Consider the following 22,311-nt stretch of genomic DNA (forward strand, 5'->3'; position numbering starts at 1 on the left):
TACTAGATAAGAGTGTTTCACACACCCACTAAAGAGCAACACGGAGAGAGTGAAGATCTCTGCCAGCGCTGAGCAAGTCTCCAAACTACTGAGCTACTACCAGTCTATAAAAGGTTTATTCCTGTTTACGATCTTTGGGTGTTAATTGTCTTGACTGCCATACTCACACCTGAAAGTGCATGATGTCGACTTACTAAAAATGTGTTATGTAGCTTAAAACTTCATCCCAGTGTAATAGACAGGACCTAGTTTGTTTTTAACGTACTCTTCCCTGCGTTGCATGTTGTTGGATAATCTGCCAGACTATGCAGTCTCAAAGCCTGGGGTTACTTTGAGAACAGGCATCCAATGTTGTGTATGTACACAAAAGTAAAATGAATGTGTTCGCATGCAGTTGGGCCACCATCTAATGCTGTGAAGTGTGTTTTGTCCCTCGCACGGCCCCCTCAGCCAGGAGCTGAATTCCAGACAGGCAAACAAAAGGGGCAGCAGGGACGGGGTGGGGTGGGGGTGTTATTGAGGCCTTGGCACTGGAGCAGAGACCCTGAGAAAGACAAGATACAGAGCAGAACCGAAGAGAACAGACAGTGTGTGTGCGTGTGTGTGCGCGTACATGCATGTGTGTGCGTGTGTGTGTGTATGATAACAGGCAGATAAACTCACCGCCCGACACGGTCTCTGTCCTGCCTTTGTATGCACGTGTAATGCCATTATCTGCATTACTATTGTATGCAGCATATTGTCCCTGTGTGGGTGTCTGTGCATAATCGTCTTGTTGCTGCTGTATGCATTGTTGTTATTGTGTGACGGGAATAATGAAATGATAAAGGGACAAGAGGGCGGCCAGAGCAAGAGCAGAAGGTTTTCCCACAAATTTGTCTTCAATGCAACGTGAATAGAACAGCAGAAGGAGAGAAGTATGATGCCCTGCCTCGATCCTTCACTTTTGCGTTCTCGCTCTCCCTCTCTCCCTCCCCTTACTGTATCTTGTCTATAGAACTATATTTAATTCTCCTTTTTTAATCAAGCTGAGTCAGGCTTCTTATATTCTGGGTCAAACAGCCAGCTACGCGTTTGAGGCCTGAGTTAAACTCCAGCTACTCTTCATTAATGATTCAGCTCCTCTCATCGACAGGCCTGGAAGCTCCAATTACTGCTGTACATTAAGGGAATGGAGAGAGCAGTGAGGGAGTTTTATAGTTAGTGTTTTATTGGGATAATGTAGAAGGGCAGCTCTCCCAGCAACAGGCAACAAAGAGAAACAGGGTCAAAAGTCTATTCAAATGTTCCCCAGCGAGAAGAAAAAGAGCAAAGGCAAATCCTTGAATAATGTCCCCCATTAGAGCCTCCAAAAGCATGCGCCAGGATACTGACACTTTGGTTTGTTGCTATTTGCCTTTAACCCTGCCAGAGAGGCATCGGCGTGTGGTGAAGCGGCTCATAGACTGTGGGATTATCCTCAGATCTTTATTTGAATACATGTATGAAATCTCTGGCAGCAGTAGAAGATTGCTTTATCCATTCAGAAGTGGTCCTTTGGCTTTTGCGGTGAGCTATTATTAAATCAATTCATTTCAAAGTACATATGTTGAGCCTATTTGTGATACTGTTGGTGGGTTTATTATTATTTGTTGACGACATGGCAAAAACGTAGGCCTCATGGTAAAATGAGTCTAATCTCGATTGTTGATAACACAATGTTGTGACTTTATTCTATTAAGGGCGCGCTCACACTATCCTCCCGGACCGAGACCCGGACTTTAGGGTACTTGTCCCCCCTCCCTCTCCCCCCCGCGCCCCAGCCCCGTTTGTACACACTACCTGGGCCTCGGCCAATACTTCTTGCTGTCCATACGCCTTCAAGCCGTAACACGTCACACGCATTGATCGCGTGTGTGTGGCTTTGTTTACAAATCTTTCCGTAGACCTCGGAGTTTTTGTGCGTCTTGTCGACTGTTTTTTAAGTATTTTCATCCGACCAAATCTGCAGTAAACACTCCACCTCCGCATCACACCAACATGAACCTTTCACAGCCATTGTTGTTGTTGTTAAATGTCCGCGCATGGTCCGTCCTTCTATTTACATGTCCGAACAGGACATAACGCTACCGCCGTAGGGCTCGTGCTCGTGCGCGTACGCGTGCGCACGCTCGTGCTCGTACATGTGCAAACGGCTCCGCTAAAGCCCACCTCTTTCAAGCGGGCCGTGGCGGCCCAGCTGGCCCCAGTTGAGCGCGGAGCCGGTGCGCTCACACTACTTAAAGGTACTAGACGTTAGCTGAAAAAACGGTTTTGGCCGCGGCCAAAAGGATAGTGTGAGCACGCTCTAAGAATGCTCTGCGCTAAATATTGAATTTATTCTGAGGACAAGCAATCAAGCAAAGGATTATTTTGTTTTGTTTCCCAAGAATGGATTTCTATTCGAGTGTTGGATTTCACCCGTTGATGGCACCACTGCAATACACTTTTCATGCTTCAGTTTATTTACCCAATCCGTCCTCTTTACATTCTTTTGTTCATTTTGTGATACCATGGCTCATCACTGAAAACTGCATTTATCAATATAGGCTTTGTTTTCTTCCATTCACTTTGTGACAACCAAATGTAAAGGAAATAGTTTTCCCGGATTACTTGAGAAAAACGTATGAACCTTACTTCAACTCAATGTTGTCTTCAATTTCAGCAATCCCCTTAGCACTTCAAACCGACCAATCTTAGTCTTTGTGGTCTCCACATGAAATCTGCATAGTTGCCCTGCACAGGGTTTCTCCCACAAAAGTTGATAGGCCCGGTGGCAAGAGTCTTTTTTGATGGGGGCCCAGCGGTGTGATTTTGTGACAACAATCAAGGACGGAATCGTAAAATCAATTATTCCATAGGGCCCTACAAAACTCTCTTTTTTTTAAAAGAATCATGATGCTTAGGAAAGCTAGTAGCTGTAGCTGAAACTACCCCGTAACCAGGAGCATCACAAAGTTACCGGTCTCTGTCAAACTGACATTCACTGAAGGGGACTTAGAAGTCTACAGGTACAACAGGAGTACAGTTGCAGTGAGTAGTCGCCATATACTAACACACACACACACACACACACACACACACACACACACACACACACACACACACACACACACACACACACACACACACACACACACACACACACACACACACACACACACACACACACACACACACACACACACAGTTATTCACAAGAGGCACTGACATGGGAGTGGAGAGAGAGGCCTGTGTGTTCATTCCGTCATTCTTTGTCTTGCACACTCTTCCCCCTTATTTCTCTGAATCTTTCTGGTCTTGTCATTGGCTGCAGAGTGTTTCACATTGTGTAGCGTATAGCAGTGTTTTAAGGTTTTGGACTGTGTGTCTTGCAGTAAAAGTGTGACGGGACTGGCTATCTAAACATGTCTGTCTGTCTGTCTGTCTGTCTATCTATCTCTCTCTATCTCTCCATTACTCTATATCTCTCTATCTCTCTCTCTCTCCCTCCCTCTGTTTGGAAGAAAAAAGGAAGAAATACGGATACATAGCCTGGATAAATAGGTCAAAGGTCGACAGACTGGCAGACCAGACACATGAATCAAACCCATGCAAAGTGAGAAGGAGACAAGGGGGAGAAAACAGTCGGTCATTAAGTTGCTTTGTGTAATTCCTGGTAGAAAAGCAGTGAGAGCTCAGACTTGATTAATAATTCCTGGCAAAGACAGAGAGACACAGAGAGGATGTAAACACTCAGAAATTGATTGATTCTAGGAAGGGAAGAGAGAGATAGATGAGAATATATAGACTATAGAAGTCTTTATTGTCATTGTGGCAGAGCAACAAGAGCTGAAGAGAGTAAATGTGACGGATGCTGGAAAATAATACAGCACGGTCAGATATGGAAATCTTTTCTGGAACTGGGAAAAACAGCTTTGTTCCAGAAGAGTTTAAAAATATTTAAGTGTTTTAAAGACACAACAGAATAACAAAAATCACCCTCCATGTGCTTGGCGTTCCATGACTTCCCACAACCCCCTGGGAGGCAGGAGATTCAGGCCCAGGGATTAATACCTGCGTTGGCATGGCAACTGTGATGCAGGGCCATCGCCATGGGAGATAGCCAGGACGAGAGGGTGAACATAATAAGGCGAGAGAGTGAAGGTATTGTGTTAGATCAGTGGACAAATGCTGCATTCGGACGCAAAAGGAAAAATCTGACATTTTTGCGTTCACCAAGAAATGTTTGGAATGCATCTAAAAGTGTAATCAGAACCGCTATGACTGCCCCGCAGCAGCATGAGCTGAGGATTGATTTGACTGTTCAGTCAATATGGGTGACTCGACAATTTCCCGTCCAGCTGCTGAGGTTTCTTAATTCTCTTTTCTACTCTGTTTTGGGAACAATTAGCGCCTGTTATTTTTAATCTCTCAATATGTAATATCCCAGTGAGCAGCGGTCAGTCACTGTTAGTGGACCATGCTGGCAGAAAAGTGGGAGAAAAAGAGGAGAACGAGGGTAGGAGAGAGCAAGAGAAAGAGAGAGGGCATACAGGAGAGAGGAGTGAGAGAGGAGAGGCTTAGCCGATAATTCTCCTTAAAGCTGAGATGAACAGCTGATGCACCATGCACTTAATTCAATTACCCTACACTCCCAGTGGACCTGTGCGTCTGTGTATTTATGACGGTGCAGCTTCCCATTTTAAGAGCACCGAGTAGAAAAACTGACAGGTCAGAATAGAAACTAATGCTTATAACACATTACCAGACGGAGAATATTCCCCTGCGGTTCTTGTGTGTTCTTCTCCAACACAATCTTGTATCATATAAATTCATATGCAGACAGAAGGGATGCCAAATCACTGCAGTTGTGCACGTCTGCCCTCATTTGAGGACTAACAATGATATAAAACCACATTTAAACTATTTAGATTATGGAAATTGGCAATCTTTGTTATTGTATTTAAATGTCTTTTGAAGTAGTCCCTGTTTTATCTTGGCACAAAATGTTCTTTTGGCTGTGTGTGTGTGTGTGTCACTGAACTGGTCTTTTTCCTCGGGGTCTGTTGAATACCGAGAATCTGTCCCAGATGATATCTGTGAAAACACGCATTCAGTCGAACATGCGTCGCCTCCGGCTACTGTAAAGTTATGTCATCATGAAAGTGTTGTTGCTTCACTGTGAGGAAGCAAATTCCTTGAGCACGTGGCTCAAGGGAAACTCTGATTTTGTTTTAAAAAAGATTGATAAACAAATAAATTAGGAAGAAAAACACTGTTTTGTCATGTGAGGCGATGTGCCGTCTTTGACTGGTTTAGTATGAAGACGAGGCAGGCCGTATGCAGGCGCTTGTGTTAATTACATGTGCGGCACTATAGGCAACACTTTCTTAGTTTTGACATCCTTTTTCCCATCTACTCTGCTTTTTCATGTCTTACTTGAATAATGAATATTTAATTATTATTTATGAATGAATATGTAGCAAAATAACATTCTGTTAAAAAATGCACACTCGCATACACAGTAGTATTGCCCAATCATGTCCGAGCATGCTTTGGTTGCATTCAAGAAAGGTAAGAGAGGTAGAAAAAAAAGAGAAGAGTAAAGCGACTGTAAATGAGCACAAAACACAGTAAAGACTCCCACACACGAAAGGCAAAAACTGCACTGTGAAACATCTTTCAGTTTAATTAAAGGCATTATTTATTTAAAAAAAAAAAAAAAGGATATAAAAAATTGAAAACCGGATACCTACCTAACAACCAAATATTTTTATATTCGCATCTAGCACTACAAAAGTCTTTGATCTATGACTTTAAGTCAGCGGCCATGAAGCAAACTGACAATAAACTAATGCTATCACCCTTTTCCTCTTATGAGCACCATGAGTTTGTTGTAAGATAAATCGAAATAAAAAATGTAAATCTGTAAAGTGGGATGTTTGGGACTCATGAGCAGTGTGCTCACTGAGCTGCAGAGGAATCCAGATTGTCCTAGTATACAAATAAGGAAGAACATGAAAGATGGGGACCGTGTCTGGTTTTATGTTATAACAACAGAGATGGAGAGGGATAAGGACGGTCTGTCTCCCAGGACAGCTGAGTGTCCGCTACAAAAATGGAGGCATCAGTGCATTCCTGCTTTTGTATTTTTCTCTGTCTCTCCTCTTTTGTCTCTTTCTTTTTCCTTCACATTGTTCACTTTTGTAATTTATTCTTAGAGAATTTTAAACAAGGCAGGTTTGCTGAGGGATTTACAGAGCGACACACGACACCAACACTGTTAACACTGTTATCAGTTTAACTTCTTGTTGTGTACCATTTTACCTTATTGTTTTCTTGTCTTTTCCTCCCTCTACGCCCCTCGTCTCCTGTGCATTGTTAATTTGCCTCATTTTCTGTTTCAGTTTTCTGCATACAGAAATAGTCCTGACACACCATTTTTTCACATGCACGCCACATGCACACGCTTCTCCTCCATGGTCAGAATATCGCACTTTGACACTAATAACCAAACCAAACCAACTCATGATGGATGAATGACGTGATTGCATTTTGTTTAGCTCTTCACAGAGGCTGTATACAGACCTTTATATGTATATATATGTATTAAAGGTTTGGGATTTTGCTGATTAATTGCACATGTGATAATATGTTGGTTTTAAATCCAATCTTTCGTTATTTCTGTAGTGAAATTACAGTCCAATTTACTGTAATTCCATGTGGCGTTAAAAACATCTCATCAGCATGTTCCACTGTGCTGCATCGAGCCTGGCGCTTTCCATCTGTAATCTCTTAAAATGGAGTTCACAGACAAATGCATTACTTTAATTAGACAGAGAGAGAAAGAGACACATCAGTGTGGCAGGATGAGGCAGCAGTCTAGAGCTCAGTGATGGATGAGGGGGGGGCAGGCAGAGGGAGAGCACACCCAGGGGAGAAGGCCCCGCTGTCAGCCTAGCACTAGTGAGTCACTCCCTTGGGTGGCCCAGGTCTAGATTTTGTCGGAAAGATGAGTGGGGGAGTGAGAACAGTGTCTGTACACCAGCTGTGGATAGTGTGAATTAATTGAAGAGCAACTCATTTGATGAACGAGTGATTTGATGAAGTGAAGATGAAGATGTGAGAACATTGGTAGAACATTTGTTCATGTGTGATTGATTGTTACCATAGGTGCTGCATATTCTATATGATTGATGATATGATGACAGAAAAGTTCAGTTCTACTAAAAATCTGTAACAGCTTTATGGGTAGTACTGATATTTTGTTATTGAAGTGAGGTTGTATGAGGTGCATATCCATAATCAGTGGATTACCTAAAGTAATTGGCGGTCAACACGCCTCCAGTTTGGAGAAGCAGCAGGAAGACGGGCACGGAAGTTAAGAAATGTACTGCTGAAGATGGGGACTGTAGCTAAATGTTTTTTAGACACCTAATCACTCTCAGTTTAAGTGTATGTTATATTTAGAATATTTTTTCAGCTTTAACTTGCTGTCGACAGCCCTGTTTAAGGTTAAGCAGTAACGACACAATGCGTCACATCCAGCAGGCAAGGCAATAATTACTGACCCTTTGAGTAGAAGTCTATGTGAAAAAGTAATGGCTGTAACTGCTGCAAATGTACAGAGGAGTATTAGTTTATAACTGTCACTGTGAAGCCTGTGTTTACTTTGTAGTGTGAAGCAAAAATCTTAATGTGTAAAGTAACTAGTAACTGAAGTTATTAGATAAATGTAGTGGAGTAAAAAGTAGAATATTTCCCACTGAACTGTAGTGGAGTAGAAGAATAAAGTAACATGAAGTAACAAACAAGAGCCTCAAACTTGTCCTTCAGTACAGTAATCCAACAGTAATTCAGGAGCCTTCAAATAGAAATTTAAAGATAAATCAATATATCGTGATATAATACTGTTACCGTCTATGCTGATCTTAGACCATACCGTACAGCCCTGCACTCCATAGACAAAAACTGTTTTTCAGTAGTTCCTAACCCTTTAAAACACTAAGGTCGCACAATAACGCAAACAAACTAACTGATGAAGCAGCAATAGACCAGAAACACTGTGTCCTGTTAGGTTAAATTACTGTTTTTGTCAATGGAGTCTGGTGGCTTTAAGGAGAGCGTAGATAATGGCTTCAGTTTCCGTATTGGCAAAGTGAAGCGTACAAAATAAACAGATATAGACAGGTTGATAAAATACATTTAGCTAATGCAGCGGCCCACAGCAGCTTCCATGTCGTTACTCCCGCCTGTCACACAGCAGTTCAAATTGCCATTATCCTTAATATATTTTTGAATATTTTTGAAGCAACTTATCTGTGAAATATTCTGTATAGATATCCGTGTAATCTTATCATTGAGACTAGTTGGAGTCTGATGATTCATTTTCTCCCCTTTTCATTTTTTTCTCCAGCTGTTTCGAGAGGTACGCATCATGAAAACTCTCAACCATCCCAACATAGGTGAGTTACACTGCAGAGAATGATCTTGTGCATGATTCCATGCTGGCCTTTGTGTTAACGCCTCTTCCTCTGTGTGTTACAGTCAAGTTGTTTGAGGTGATTGAGACTGAGAAGACTCTTTACCTGGTTATGGAGTACGCCAGCGGAGGTGAGTGAAATCCCCCCAGTTAGACTGATTACTCTGACTGAGCTATACGTACAGCACAACCCTTTTTTTCACCATTTTCATCAGTGAGATCTCCTGTCTGAGTGCTCTACTGTTTTCTCTACTCTCTTTTGTTGTGTTCTTCTTTTCATCTTTCATCTCTCTCATTTAACATTGTTCAGCTGTTTCCCATGCATTCTTCTATTTTTGCAGCTTCTCTGTTTTTCTTTCTTCTCTCCTTGTGATCCCTTAATCTCTCTTCACTGCTCTCTCTGTATGTTGTTTGATCTCTTACTTCCAATGCCTAATAAGGAGGGGGCAGCTCACACACATGCACACACGCACACACACACACACACACACACACACACACACACACACACACACACACACACACACACACACACACACACACGAAGCAGTTTAGTACTGTATATTCCTCTTGACTGGACAGCAGGTTTCAACTGTTAACTGTTTACTTTAATGAAGTGAAATATGAGGAGGAACAAACCTTTAACAGACTCACGTATTGGAAGTCATGGATGGTTATATTCTCTTTCCCACAAATGTGCGAGCACACACATACACATCCATGTACATATAATTTCCGTCAGCACTCAACACATACAGTACATTTGCTTCTATAATGCTTGGAAACACATTTGTGCAGGATTTATGCAGTCTTGACTCTAAACTCATAAACGACAGAGTGTTGGAGATTTTATAACCCACGTTAACACATACTGAGGGACGAAACATTCAGAATTCACAGATATCTTCTGCAAGTGTTGGTGTACGAGCTGGAGGGAGTTACAATTTTCTGGGAAGTGGGCAGGGGTGTCGCATCAAAGAAGAACCAACACTGTTAATATGGAGATCCTAGTTGTTGGTGACAGTTTCTGCTCATATGCAATTCAAATGTGTATGGAACATGTGACTATTAAACAGCTTCCATGCTTGCTTGAACTACAGCCTTATGCTGTGTTCACACGTCAAAGCGTGACCAGCTGAATTGTGGCTGAGTTTGCCTTTGAAAGTTTAGGGCGGCTTTCAACTTGTAGCGTGTCACGCAGCGGGCATCACTTTAAAGCTTCATGCCATCGGCATCCATTGAAACAGCATGTCGCATCTTGCTCTGTTGCCGGTAGTGTCAACACATCAATACTCTTTTTTTAATTTCCTTTCAGGCGAAGTGTTCGACTACCTCGTGGCTCACGGCAGAATGAAGGAGAAAGAGGCCAGAGCCAAGTTCAGACAGGTCAGTTAAACCTCACACCTTACCCCACCCGTCGGTCTGACTGTCTGTCTGTTTGATTGTACCTACCATAGACTGGATCTATCTTCATGAGCCACACCTGGGCCCGGTGTGGTTCTAGCTTTTAAAGCTCAAAACCTTTACCACAGACCTCTCTCTCCCCTTGAGGGCGCAGCTGTTGTCTTCTTTTGTTTGTTACAGACATTTCCACACACTCATACACACAGACATGACTGATTCCTCTTGTTTTTAGTATTATTTTTGTAAATAACTGGGCCTGTGTTACGTTTGTACTCGTCTGGTGTCCCATTCTTGTTGCAGCCCAGGAGCCGGGTTGTGACAATAAAAGGGAAGTCAAAACACATCGATGACCCCCTGATTACTGACGCACGGATTGGCTCTGACGCCATCTGGATCCGCATGCACTCTTAAATCATTCTGGGTGCAGTATAGGTCAGAAGTCCCTCCATGTTAGCGAATGGGACATGGGCTGAACAAAAAAGACACAAAAGTACACATCAGATACATTTTTTCCCAGAGATGATTTCTGTCATTTAATATGATGATAGTGAAACGTTGTGATTAGCAGCTGTGATTGACTCCACCACCCGATCCTTAGTGCCCAGACTCTGGTTCCAAAATTACAAGATGGCGGCACATCTATCTGGGTTTGGCTTCACTTTTGTACAGTGGGAGACACATCATCTATCTTCATGTACTGTACAGTCTACAGGAGCTGAAATCTGTGCTACTACATGACTTACTATAGTCCCTGTTTTGCTTATGACTGGGCAGCGTAAACCTAAAGCAGACCAATACAGAAATGCAGTGTATTTTTCCACTGCGGTTCAGACCAGATATAACAAACGGTAGGTGTGATAGCACCGCAAGAAGTTCAGTCATCCGCTTTTTATTTGCACTGTTGAGTCACATTGTTGGTCAAGGAGGGTGTGTAACTGGAGCTCCTAGTTTAGATTCCATTCATATGTTAAGTACAAACTTTTAAGTGCAATTATCTTCTTTCATATTCTCACTTTTTGCTCTCTCCTCAGATTGTCTCGGCGGTGCACTACTGTCATCTGAAGAACATTGTTCACAGAGACTTGAAGGTGATTACACATATTATAAGCCCATTCAGATAACCCAAAAATCTGTGAAAGTTGATCTGTTTCAATGATTAACATATATTAAACAGACGGTATGTAATTATTTTACAGATACTGATGAATGAGATAGTTAGAGAATGAGAAATGTATTTTATAGCTGTTGACCATACGTTTCTACAAATAGTCATTGTGTATGGCATCAAGAGGGAAGTGAAGTGATGTTTGAACTACAACTATTTATTTATATCCGCTATTGCAAAAGTTGAATACACGACAGCCACTACATGCAGAAAAAGCATCACCATCGTCACTTCACACACAAGTGAGTTTAAGAGCAAGTCTCTTGTGTTAGCTCCGCCTACCCTCTCTGGCGGACCAAGCACTGCTGGGTGATGGAAAACGATCACTAACTGTGCAGCACTTATGATTTTTCCCTGTAATGTCGCCACAGATACCCAGTTCATAATACTGCAAATGTAAGAGCTTTCATCAGTGAGCCAAAGGCTCCATCACCATTGTGTTACCTCATTTGGTGATAGATAGTGGCCTGACAGACAGTTATTTAAATGAAAGGCTTCTAGATTATTACTTTAAGTTGCAAATATGCAAATAAGATTTTGAGCACTCAGATTTTCTGTAAGAATACTTAATTTTTACGTTTTTTCCCCCTGTGTTTTTCTGTCTATGTGCAGGCGGAGAACCTGCTACTAGATGCCGACTCCAACATCAAAATAGCCGACTTTGGCTTCAGTAACGAGTTCACTGCGGGCAGTAAGCTGGACACGTTCTGCGGCTCCCCGCCCTATGCCGCCCCAGAGCTCTTCCAGGGGAAGAAGTATGACGGTCCAGAGGTGGACATCTGGAGCCTGGGTGTCATCTTGTACACACTGGTCAGTGGTTCCTTGCCCTTTGACGGACAGAACCTAAAGGTGGGTGCAGTGGAAACTGTTTTTGTCTAGTATCAATGTCATTGGAGGTGACTAGAACTACTATGAATAGATTTCTTAGGTTGTGGCATACTGCAGTGAGAATGTGGAGGGTTTTTTTTTGTGAGTTGTTGTTTTCCTTCACTTATTATTGGTATTATACTGAAGAAAAATACATTATTATACATTTATATTAAATACATTCACCTGGCGCATGGGAGCATACAGTATCTTTGTTAATTGCCCTCACCTGTCGGTCAGTGGAAACCATTAGCAGGAATGTGTATCGTGTGCATGTGTGCTTGATCCACAAAACCCACCCATAGATAACTTCTCCATTGGAGTTCAAAAGCTCCACAGGGGGTCCTTTAATCACAAAGTGCATCACAATATAACATCACGTAAGAATTTATTCAAAGACAATCAACACTATTTAAATATTACCTCGTCACTATCTTTTATTGATTCAGTGTCCCTGTAGCGGAAATTAATTGTGTTTTGCGTTCAGGAGCTGCGGGAGCGTGTTCTGAGGGGGAAATATCGTGTGCCCTTCTACATGTCTACAGACTGTGAGGGAATCCTGCGCCGCTTCCTGGTCCTCAACCCTACCAAGCGTTGCTCGTTGGATGTGAGGAGGAAACACATGTTCAAGAACGTTCAGTTTGAGAAGAATAGTGTCTAAATATTGATTTAATCTTCTTCTCTTTCCTCACCAGCAAATAATGAAAGATAAATGGATAAATGTCGGTTATGATGGCGAGGATCTGAAGCCCCACGCAGAGCCTGTGGAGGACCTCAACAATACTAGCCGTATTGGTAAGAAACACACTCCCTTCACTATTGTACTAACTGTACAGGGTTTCCATGCTCATGGAAAAGTAATGGTTGCAATAATGTGTTGTAGATAACCTTCCACGTACTGTAACAAAACAAAACGTCAAATTTATTTTTTGTAGCTGTTGACATAACGTGGCTCTTATATGTATGTATATTATATGTATATATATGTACACAGTTCGGTTTGTCTTAAACGTTGTGAATGGTCATGGAAATTTTTATTCAGGGCCCTTGAAAAGTTATGGCAAAGTTTTGAAATTGTGTCCGTGAAATTGCGTGGGAACCTCGACTTTAACAGTAAACAGAAATATTCAGTGAGGATAAGTGTCTGGCTGAAATGCCTGTCTGCAGAGAACTGCCACCTCTGGAGGGTTTATTCTGTATTTTTTTGGGAGGCTGAGGACATGGAATCTGAAGGGGTCATGGTGACTTTGGTTGGTGTGAAAGTAGTTCTGGTGCAATGTTTAACCTCACAGGGAAAACATACGTAAGAGATGTGGTATGTTGTCTCACTCAAAGTTATCACTCGGGTCCATAAAAGCTTAAGCTGACCTAAATGGTGCTCCACACGTGTTCTATTGGCACTAAGCTCTTGGTAGGTGTTAAGTTCAGGTTCTGCATGTGGATCGAGCACTGACGATTCACACCAAGCAGAGCACTGAGGTGGAACCTTTCATAATTGTACAGAAGGGATAGCAGCGCAATAGTGCAAGATACAGTCACGAAACGCTGTAGGTGTGTAGTAAAATGTATCAAAATGAAAGCAGACTTCAAGGATGGGTGTGATCCAAGCAAAGGGGCCTGAAGTAGGGGGGTAGTTGTGATATAATTGGTCTCTTTCCAGATGTGATGGTTGGGATGGGCTTCACCAGAGAGGAGATCAGAGAGTCGCTGTCTAGTCAGAAGTACAATGAGGTCACCGCCACATACCTGCTGCTGGGACGCAAGAATGAGGTGAGAGTATTGGCTTTTTTGCTTTTTTCCCCCTTTTTTTTTTAACTTCCTCTGTATTTAGGTGGAATATAAGGTGATGGTTTATGGCTGTATGTTTGTTTTATATTTTGCCAGATAAGGTCATATACTGAATACAATTATCACAAAATTAAGAAATGACACAGAAGAGGAGTCAGGATGGAGAGGGTGCCTTTTGTGCCATTAAAAGTTCATAATGCTACTTATTGTAATTGACTGTACTGGACTAACATGGTTTTGGTTATAGCCCTGGGTTAATGCACAGAGAGAAGCTGTACACACCCTAATCAACGCCTGTCTCCAGTCATACTGTAGTGTAAATGTTTTCTGTCTCTCAGACGGAGGGCAGTGAGTCTCGGACAGGCAGCAGTCTGAGTCTAGCTCGAGTCCGACCCGGCACCATCACCAATGGAACCAGCAAACACACCACTCCCTCCTCTTCCGGTGCACCTTCATCCTCCTCTGGCCACAAGGCACAGCGCAGCGCCTCCACCTACCACCGCCAGAGACGACACTCTGACTTCTGTAAGGCAAAATAGCGAGATCGGTGGCGTTTTATGATTACTTAGAGTTGGTTTCATTCATTCAGAAGTGTTGAAAGGTTGACAGAAATCGACCTTACCGAGAACTCTGTTTCCTGTCTCTCAGGTGGTCCAGCTGTTCCAGGGTCCACGCACCCCAAGCGGAGTCCCAGTGGTGTAGGCGAAGGGGCGGGACTTAAGGAGGAGAGGCTATCAAGCCGCAAGCCGAGCACCAGTACCGTTGGCTCCCGTAGCATCCCAACCCCCTCCAGTCCCATGGTTAGCTCCGCCCATAATCCAAACAAGGCAGAGATACCCGACCGTCGCAAAGAAGTTAACACAACCACGGTAAGACCAAAAGGAGGTTTTGACATCAGATTTAGACATCTGTCACTTTTAATCCATTATCGAACATAGAACAGGTGCAGATGGCAGAATCCTCAGTCTTCCTAATCCCATTTCCTTAGATTACACTACACTGACACAGATACTATGGAGTCTGCAAACATTAACGTCTGTCACAGATTAGAAAAGAGTAAAACACTTACATGATGAATAACAAAGTGTTCATTCACCCAGCAGGGGGAATATTATATTAGAGAGATTATATTTGTTCAGTAAGATTAGCATAGGTGAGAGAGAGTTCATGGGATGTAAAGAGTTGAAGACAGCAGCCAGATTAACCTGAGATTAACTCTTTAACGTTCTGTACACGAGACACAGGCAGAACCCCTGACTGTCAAACAATCCAGGCAGGAAAGTCTTTACTTTTTTTTTCTAACATGCTCAGAGTGCCAGATGGGCAGGGTTTACTCAAGTAGGGCTTTTCAAATAGTGTCACTTAAAGCATCTTATTCCTTACCTTTGAAGCCCTCCTTTCATTGTGTTCTGTTGTAAACCACTTTACCCTGTCACACCAGATTTAAACAGAGCATCATTTATTTCAGTAAATTCAAGTGATCTCTGATTCTTTCTCCAGAATAACATCCCTGCCAGTGCCATGACTCGAAGAAACACATATGTGTGTACAGACCGATCCAGCACTGATAGACACACACTGCTACAAAATGGCAAAGAAAACAGGTAAGAAGAACATCACATGTGCTGTACAAGACAGCTTTATTTGTGGACATTTGGACCACAGCCAGTGGTCATGGAGCATATATGTATAAGCAAATAAGGAGCAATACTCAAGGTTTCAGCATCATCACTCCAACTGAGCGCCGTTTCACACAGCCCAGGGGAAACTGGAGTCGACTTTGTGCAAGCTCTAAATTTCAGCTCATCTTGTATCTGAACTCCCTGAAGGACTTCATGGAGTTGAGATTGGGTTAAGGAATTAGGTTTGGGTTAGAGAAAAGTTTGTGTTTGTGTTGAGAAAAGATTCAGTGTGAAAACAAGTGTGATGCACAGGCTGTAAATGAACTTGCTGATATTGTTGGTTATTAAATATGAAGATGGAATAAATCACACAGTTTGCCTCTCATTCAGAGGTGGAATAATTCATAATTTTAAATACTGTTATCTTCATTTGGCAACTATTTTGATAGTCGATGAATCGGCTTATTTCGATATTTCCTGGTGTCTTTCGTCCTTTTTGACCTTTGTGGTCAAAACAGGACATTTGAGGACTTCATCTTAGGCTGTGGGAAGCACTGATCCACATTTTTTTCCACATTGTAGAGACCAAACAACTCATTTATTGATCGAGAAAAGAATCTTGTTGCAGCCCTATTAACCCAGTGTAGGAAACGTATCATATTCATAGTAAATACAGTGTGAACGGTTCCATTGGTACGGTCTCTTTCCTCACAGAGCTTAGGGACTGTTTGACTCAAATACATTTTGTCTCCTCAAGAAAGGATAAAGGGCTTAAACTGTGCATGGCACTCACTCAGTCCGTGTGTGTGTTTATGTACCCAGTGTGGACTGGCTGTTGTTGTGACAGATGGCTGTCTGCTTGTTATTGTCAGAGCATGGCAGCCACCGTCTCCTCTCCCTCCCTTTTCCTTTTTTCCTATTTTCACTCTCTGACTAGCTCACTTTCATTCTGGATGGCCTGTTTTTCTTCCCTCTGTCTCTCTATCACTTTGTAATTTTGAATCTCAGAGGAAGAGCCAGAAGGTTTGTGTCTGTCACCTGACCTCCAGTTAAATTCTCCTGCACAGATGGGAGGGGGGGTGGGGGCAGGTCAGGCAGAGGGTGTATCGTATGGATAAGAGACCGATGGAGAGTATTTGAATCTAAGAATCTGTTGAAAGCAGTGAAGAAAAAGATTAACGAGTGACTGTATACATCATTTTATTACAACTTGGTGGTAAAACTGCACAAAAAACATAGAACATGAAAGTGACATCAGTAAACTTCACAAACTCAGGTTGACAATTACACTCAGGCGTTACAACAACTCTTGTTTGCAGCTCCATTTGTGATTGGGCAGGGATGAGAGGGATGTAGGAATGGAGGGAAAGAAGAGGGAAGGGTGAGAATAGAGGGGGGAGAGGGGGAGAAAAGCGTAACCTCTTACCTTAGAGGCCTTGTCAATGTGATGCCATGCCATAGTGGTTGATGGGACAAACAGGCTAACTGAAGTGTGCTTATTTACAGTAGATTGTATTCCTCTACTTATTTTAAACTAGAAATAAGCAAATCCGTTTGAACCCGGTTTGAGCACAGGTGTACGAAGATTGTTTTTGGGACTGGCTGATTCAATCACAAAGTCTCAAGCTTCTTTACCCTCATGTAAATGATTTATGCTTTAACTTATGCAAGCTTCGTGCTGCAACAAAGAAGGGGAAAACACCGGGGTTGTGTCCGGAATTCCACACAAACATGCTAGTAGCTCAAACAGATGTTTTCGTATGTCTAATACTTCAGTATACAATTCACGTACTATTGGTTTCATACTATTTTTGGTCAAATATTACAGTATGCAAACACTGAACACTACTCTGGCATTAAAGATCCCACAATGCAATGGGGTAGTAATAACAATGTTCATAACAGACAATGGGCAACAACCAAGGCAGCTCTGTAACATCAATATAACGCTGCAATTTACATTTCTATTTACAGTAAATCAATGATTATGTCACCTACTTGCACACCTCTTATATCTCCAGTCATTTAAAATCCCCCTCCAGATCATACACTGCTATAAATTAATATAAGTATCAATATTTTGGATAACATGGTTACCCCATAAAAAAATAGTTTTTTAAGAAAAGCTCTGAAAAGGGGTTCGGAGCACATTCACACTACTCATTGAGAAATTATAAGTATGTTGAACAATAGTCTACATATACAGTATTTAGTATTTAGTATGCGATTTCTGACACACTCAAGTAAACATTAAACACAGAAATCTCAGGCGTTCTGTGTGAAAGAGGGTTGAACATCATTCATTTATCTCAGCCTTTCTTCACTTTTCTTACCCACTTCTGCAGCCTTTCACCCTCTCACCTTCATTTTCTCCTCCCACTATTTTTCAGTCTTCATCGCTCAAGCCTCTCCACCTCTCTTTTCCTCCCCTCCCTCCATCCCGGTGTCCTCTCCCCCCTCAAGTTAGCCGCAATAGGCGGCTAGTTCACATTGATGTTAAACGATTTTGCTCTGCAACGGCTGCGCTTCAACGTAACTCGTTTAATGGTTCTGCCCCACTTGAACCTTGTGTGTGGGTGTTATCTAGAGCGTTATGAAAAGCAGCCTCAGGCCACCAGCCAGCGTCAGGGGTAGAGAGGTGTGTGTGTGTGTGTGTGTGCGTGTGTGTGTGTGTGTGTGTGTGTGTGTGTGTGTGTGTGTGTGTGTGTGTGTGTGTGTGTGTGTGTGTGTGTGCGTGTGTGTGTGTGTGTGTGTGTCTCACCCTCTGAGACTCAGAGGTTGTGCAGAAAAAAGGAGAGGGTCCCAAAGTGGGGAGAAAATTTTAGGTAATAACAGTTCTCATGATGTGAAGAGCAACTGGCACGCTCACTCCTGTTACATTTCCTTTCTGTGGGTATTCGTGCTTCTTGAGTCTTACAAACTCTTGAATGACCTCAGTTTAAGGCAGTACAAGTATTACAAATCTTAAATGCACTGTAATCATAATCACAACACAAATGTGTACACACACGCAAATGTATGTGGTCAGTAAAGTACAGGGGGGAAAAGCCACGTATATCAACATCTTTTTTTCTGATCCTGCCTTCCATTTTAAATAAAATCCGGGCATAATAATTAAAAAGAAATACAGAATGTAACTGACTTTTTGTCTCTTCATTCTCGCTAACTGGCAGTGTTAAATGACTTGATATACCGTGAAAGTTTTAAATAAAGGTGACATAAATATGCCTCTAGTGTCGGTGTTTCCAAAACCTGGTATCACTTACTCCTTTCTGCTGCTGTTGTCTAAAAACTATAACAAACACGTAAATGAGTACACCATCGCACTTGTTGACATGTTCCTTCTTTACGATGAACATGGGCACTGTATTTTGCATCAGTGTCCTGGTGCTCTAAATAGTCACTAGCACACAAAATCCATATTGATATGCAATTTGTTCCTGACTGAGTAACAGTGATTTGAAAAGTTTGCACTGCATTACTGCGATGATGGTGTAACTGACAAAATGTAAAATTAATCACCAGCATGTTTTTATTCTATTTAAACTGAAGAGTCCCATGCCTAGATGTTTGAAAACATATTCCAAAATATAAAAAGATATTGAATGCTTTGGGAAATGTGTATTATCATGTTAGGTATATGTGATTCCGGCACAATCTTGCACTTGCTAATTGAAAAGATCTTAAATGCAACTTTGTTTTTCCGCCTCCTCTCCCTCCAGTTCCTTATCCCATCGCCTGCCACCCGCCTCCCCCTCAACCCACAGCATTGCCGGTGCCTCTGGGGCTTCCTCCTCCTCCTCTACACCCTCCTCCCGCCTCTCCAGGGGATCCACGGTGAGGAGCACTTTTCATGGAGGGCAGATCAGAGACCGTCGTCCTCCCTCCCATGCTCCTCCAGCCTCCCCAACGCCGTCCCAGGATGCCAGCCCACTGCCCCACGCCAGGACCCGGGCCACGACCAACCTGCTAAGCAAAATCACCTCCAAGTTGACCCGCAGGTAAGGGGAGAAGCCGGGTGATCGAGTAGGGGGGAAAAGATTAGAAGGTTAACAAAAGAGGAGTTTTACGTGTGTTTAAAGGTAAAACAGGAAGATTTTTTGCTCACTTTGCTCATTTGCAAGTATTTTAACAGATTGCATAGGATTGATAACAGCTAACCATCCAAATGTGGTGAAGTGATAGCAGACTGCCTGTAAAAGCCTGTATGTTTACAGGCTTGTAACTCTTTTGTTATAAACATGTCGATGAAGATCATTTAGCTAACCTTGCTGCCTCTCACATCTGTTCCTTAACCAGTACTAACCTGCCAGCCTATCTTCTCTAACGATACAGCTTTACAGGCCTCAGACCTGGGTCTAACAGTGATTAAGTGGAATTCCTTCTTTGTTTTACTTGCGGTCTGTTTTGTTTGCCAACAGCTGTAGGATATCTTCCAATCATCACCTGCTACCTACAACATTTGCTCTTGAAAATTTGTTTACCTTATTCCACAGGAAACTACAAATGAAGCCCTTATGAAATATAGCAGAGACCATACACTTTAAACACTTTTAAAAAAAAGTTAATGTTAATGTTTTCTGGTATTTCAATAAATAAAAAGTCTACATGACATAACCACTCGGTAAAGCCGATTTTTGTATACCTCTGTTTGAATTAAATACTTTACAAATGAAAAGCACTAGCACAGTATTTTCTATATTTGTATTAAGAACTTAAGTGCAAAATTAACATTACGTGCAAAGATCAGAACTTATCTACCAAATGATGTAAATATTGCCTAATGCTGTTTGGCCACTAGTTTTTTTGATATCAGGAAAGAAACAGTTTAGAAAAACATATATTTGAGAGACATTTATAAATAGTAAATAGTGTTCATGATGTACGTGTACCTTCGTTCACTGTTTGTATGAAGGCAGGACTTTCAATACATCACGATATCTGCTGCATGTGAAATCATGTAATTCAGACGATATTAATCTCATTGAACTGTGTGCTAATGTAAAGTCTGGAAATCTTATTCTCTCGGGAATTTCAGAATATATGACCAAAAAAATTCAAAACACTTTACAAAAAAGTATGCGTAAATGTTTTGTTGTTGTTTTTTTATATGCCGTAATCTGTATCTTACATTTTTTTCATGAAACAGATTCCATTGAAAAAGGATAAATGATCATATTGAATTATCGTCCAACCCTACCTTACATCACATAAGAGCAGTAATAAAACATACAATAAGCACCCAAGCCCCAGGGATAAGACATTAACCAAATCAAAGCAGAGCAACAGAGCATTGCTCAGCAATGAGCTCATAAAATTAGATGCAGTAAAGGGAGTAAGCTACCAATGGTATTGTTTACAAAAAAAATAATTTTGACGGTTTAGATTTAAGGATGTTCATTTCTGATGTTTGAATTTCTTAAGTGATAACGACTGCCCATCCATAGCAGTTATAGAGGCTCAGTCGTGTAGCAGCCCTCTTTCTTAACCTGTCACATTTATAAAGTTGAACATTATGTTCAATTCAAGAAAAAATTGTGTAACCTGCACTTTCAGCTTCTGCCATCATGTTTTCCTGATGCAGTTGACCACGCCCAAGTGTAAGCTGGTACTAACCAGCGATGACCTATATGACCCAGGTCTGCTGGTCAGGTGGACGTACTGTACGTCCGTCACAGTCTGTTCTTTTCTGCTGCTTATTGTTGCTTTATCTGTTGGTTTGTTTGATTCTTTAACTACTTTTGCTTTTCCTTGCCAGTCACCAACCAATCTTCTATCCTTCTTTTACCTAAACTAAAGTACATACAGTTTGTTGTGTACTTCTCTGCCTCTCCTACCTGTGCTTCTTACAGTCTGTCGTCTCTATATTGTCTTCCCCCTCACTTGCTTTCTCTTTTGTTGAATGTCTCTCTGACTTTCTGCTGTTAATTTTCCTTTTTTTTCCATCCCTCTCACGCTCTCTTCATCTCCTTCTCTTCTTCCTTTCTCCTCCCAGGGTCACTCTTGACCCCTCTAAACGTCAGAGCTCAAACAAGTCCATGTCGGGCTGCACCCTCCCACAGGGGACAAAAACAGTTAGTAAGTCTTCCTTTCCCATGTTTTCTGGCTGCTTCTGTCTGTCTGACTGTCTGCCTGCTTGCCAGTGCCATCATCCCCTTTACCCCTCATTCGCCGGCTGACGCAGGTTGGAGTTTAGTTATACAAACATGTATCAGACATTTAGGCAGAGCTTCTCTACAGGCAGGAAGGGGGTTACGGGTTCTGACTTCAAGAAAAGTGTGTCTGTACTGATGTGAACTGGAAAACCTGTTTTTCTTCATAAATACAAAGGAAAGTTAATTTTCCTCTTTGTGTTTCCACATGAAGTGTACGTTTTATCAAGAAGAGACTAAAGTTTAAAGAGAGTCATGTTACTTTGAGTTAATAGAAGTCAACAGCTTCTTCTGTCAAAGTACATGCCATTTTATGTCACAGTGTATATACTGTATATATTATGTTATCGTGGATTATCTAGAGGATTAATTAAAGACTTAAAAATCCACAGTCTGCAGCTAACAAAAATGTCTAAAAAGGCATTTAATTTTGTTTCCTCTAAAAAATAGTGAGAAGTCGTAAATTTCATTTACTAAAGAATTGGGCTGTAGGAGTTGCTAAACCCTAAACTAAAAGCGGGATTGTTGCGACAGTGAATTGCATTGTGCTGATGAAAATATGATAAAATAATGGTACATTTTAAGCCATATCCTACAGGTATTAAATTGCATTTTTTGTGGTAACAAAAAGATCTTAGTATTCAATTTAATTTGGTGAACCCTGCAGAAACCCTACCAAGGTTCTTCATCGCATTAATCCAAAGATCTTGTGAATTCTAATGTTGCCATTAATCAATCCTATTACAGTATGACTTTATCTATATCTGTTATTTTAAAGGCCCTTCTAGGGACGGGCATTGGAAATTAGCAGTAGCTATAAAAGGGTGGTTG

The 22,311-nt window shown here is 41.7% G+C and overlaps 1 protein-coding gene across 3 annotated transcripts in view; it reads left to right on the forward strand.

Moving 5' to 3' along the window:
- Positions 1–22,311, forward strand: part of mark4b (MAP/microtubule affinity-regulating kinase 4b) — a 63,342-nt gene that overhangs the window by 29,680 nt on the left and 11,351 nt on the right. For all 3 annotated transcript variants that reach the window (XR_014593210.1, XM_083913908.1, XM_083913909.1), the window contains exons 4-15: positions 8,417–8,465; positions 8,548–8,613; positions 9,798–9,868; positions 10,918–10,974; positions 11,664–11,900; positions 12,406–12,525; positions 12,614–12,713; positions 13,579–13,688; positions 14,045–14,231; positions 14,355–14,575; positions 15,207–15,310; positions 19,051–19,329. Coding sequence is in view for 2 of the 3 variants with exons in the window: in XM_083913908.1 (XP_083770034.1) it covers positions 8,417–8,465; positions 8,548–8,613; positions 9,798–9,868; positions 10,918–10,974; positions 11,664–11,900; positions 12,406–12,525; positions 12,614–12,713; positions 13,579–13,688; positions 14,045–14,231; positions 14,355–14,575; positions 15,207–15,310; positions 19,051–19,329 (1,601 nt within the window). In the remaining variant the exon portion in view is untranslated. The remainder of the gene's footprint in view (positions 1–8,416; positions 8,466–8,547; positions 8,614–9,797; positions 9,869–10,917; positions 10,975–11,663; positions 11,901–12,405; positions 12,526–12,613; positions 12,714–13,578; positions 13,689–14,044; positions 14,232–14,354; positions 14,576–15,206; positions 15,311–19,050; positions 19,330–22,311) is intronic.

Source organism: Echiichthys vipera, assembly GCF_963691815.1.
Source record: "Echiichthys vipera genome assembly, chromosome: 5".
Lineage (NCBI taxonomy): Eukaryota > Metazoa > Chordata > Actinopteri > Perciformes > Trachinidae > Echiichthys > Echiichthys vipera.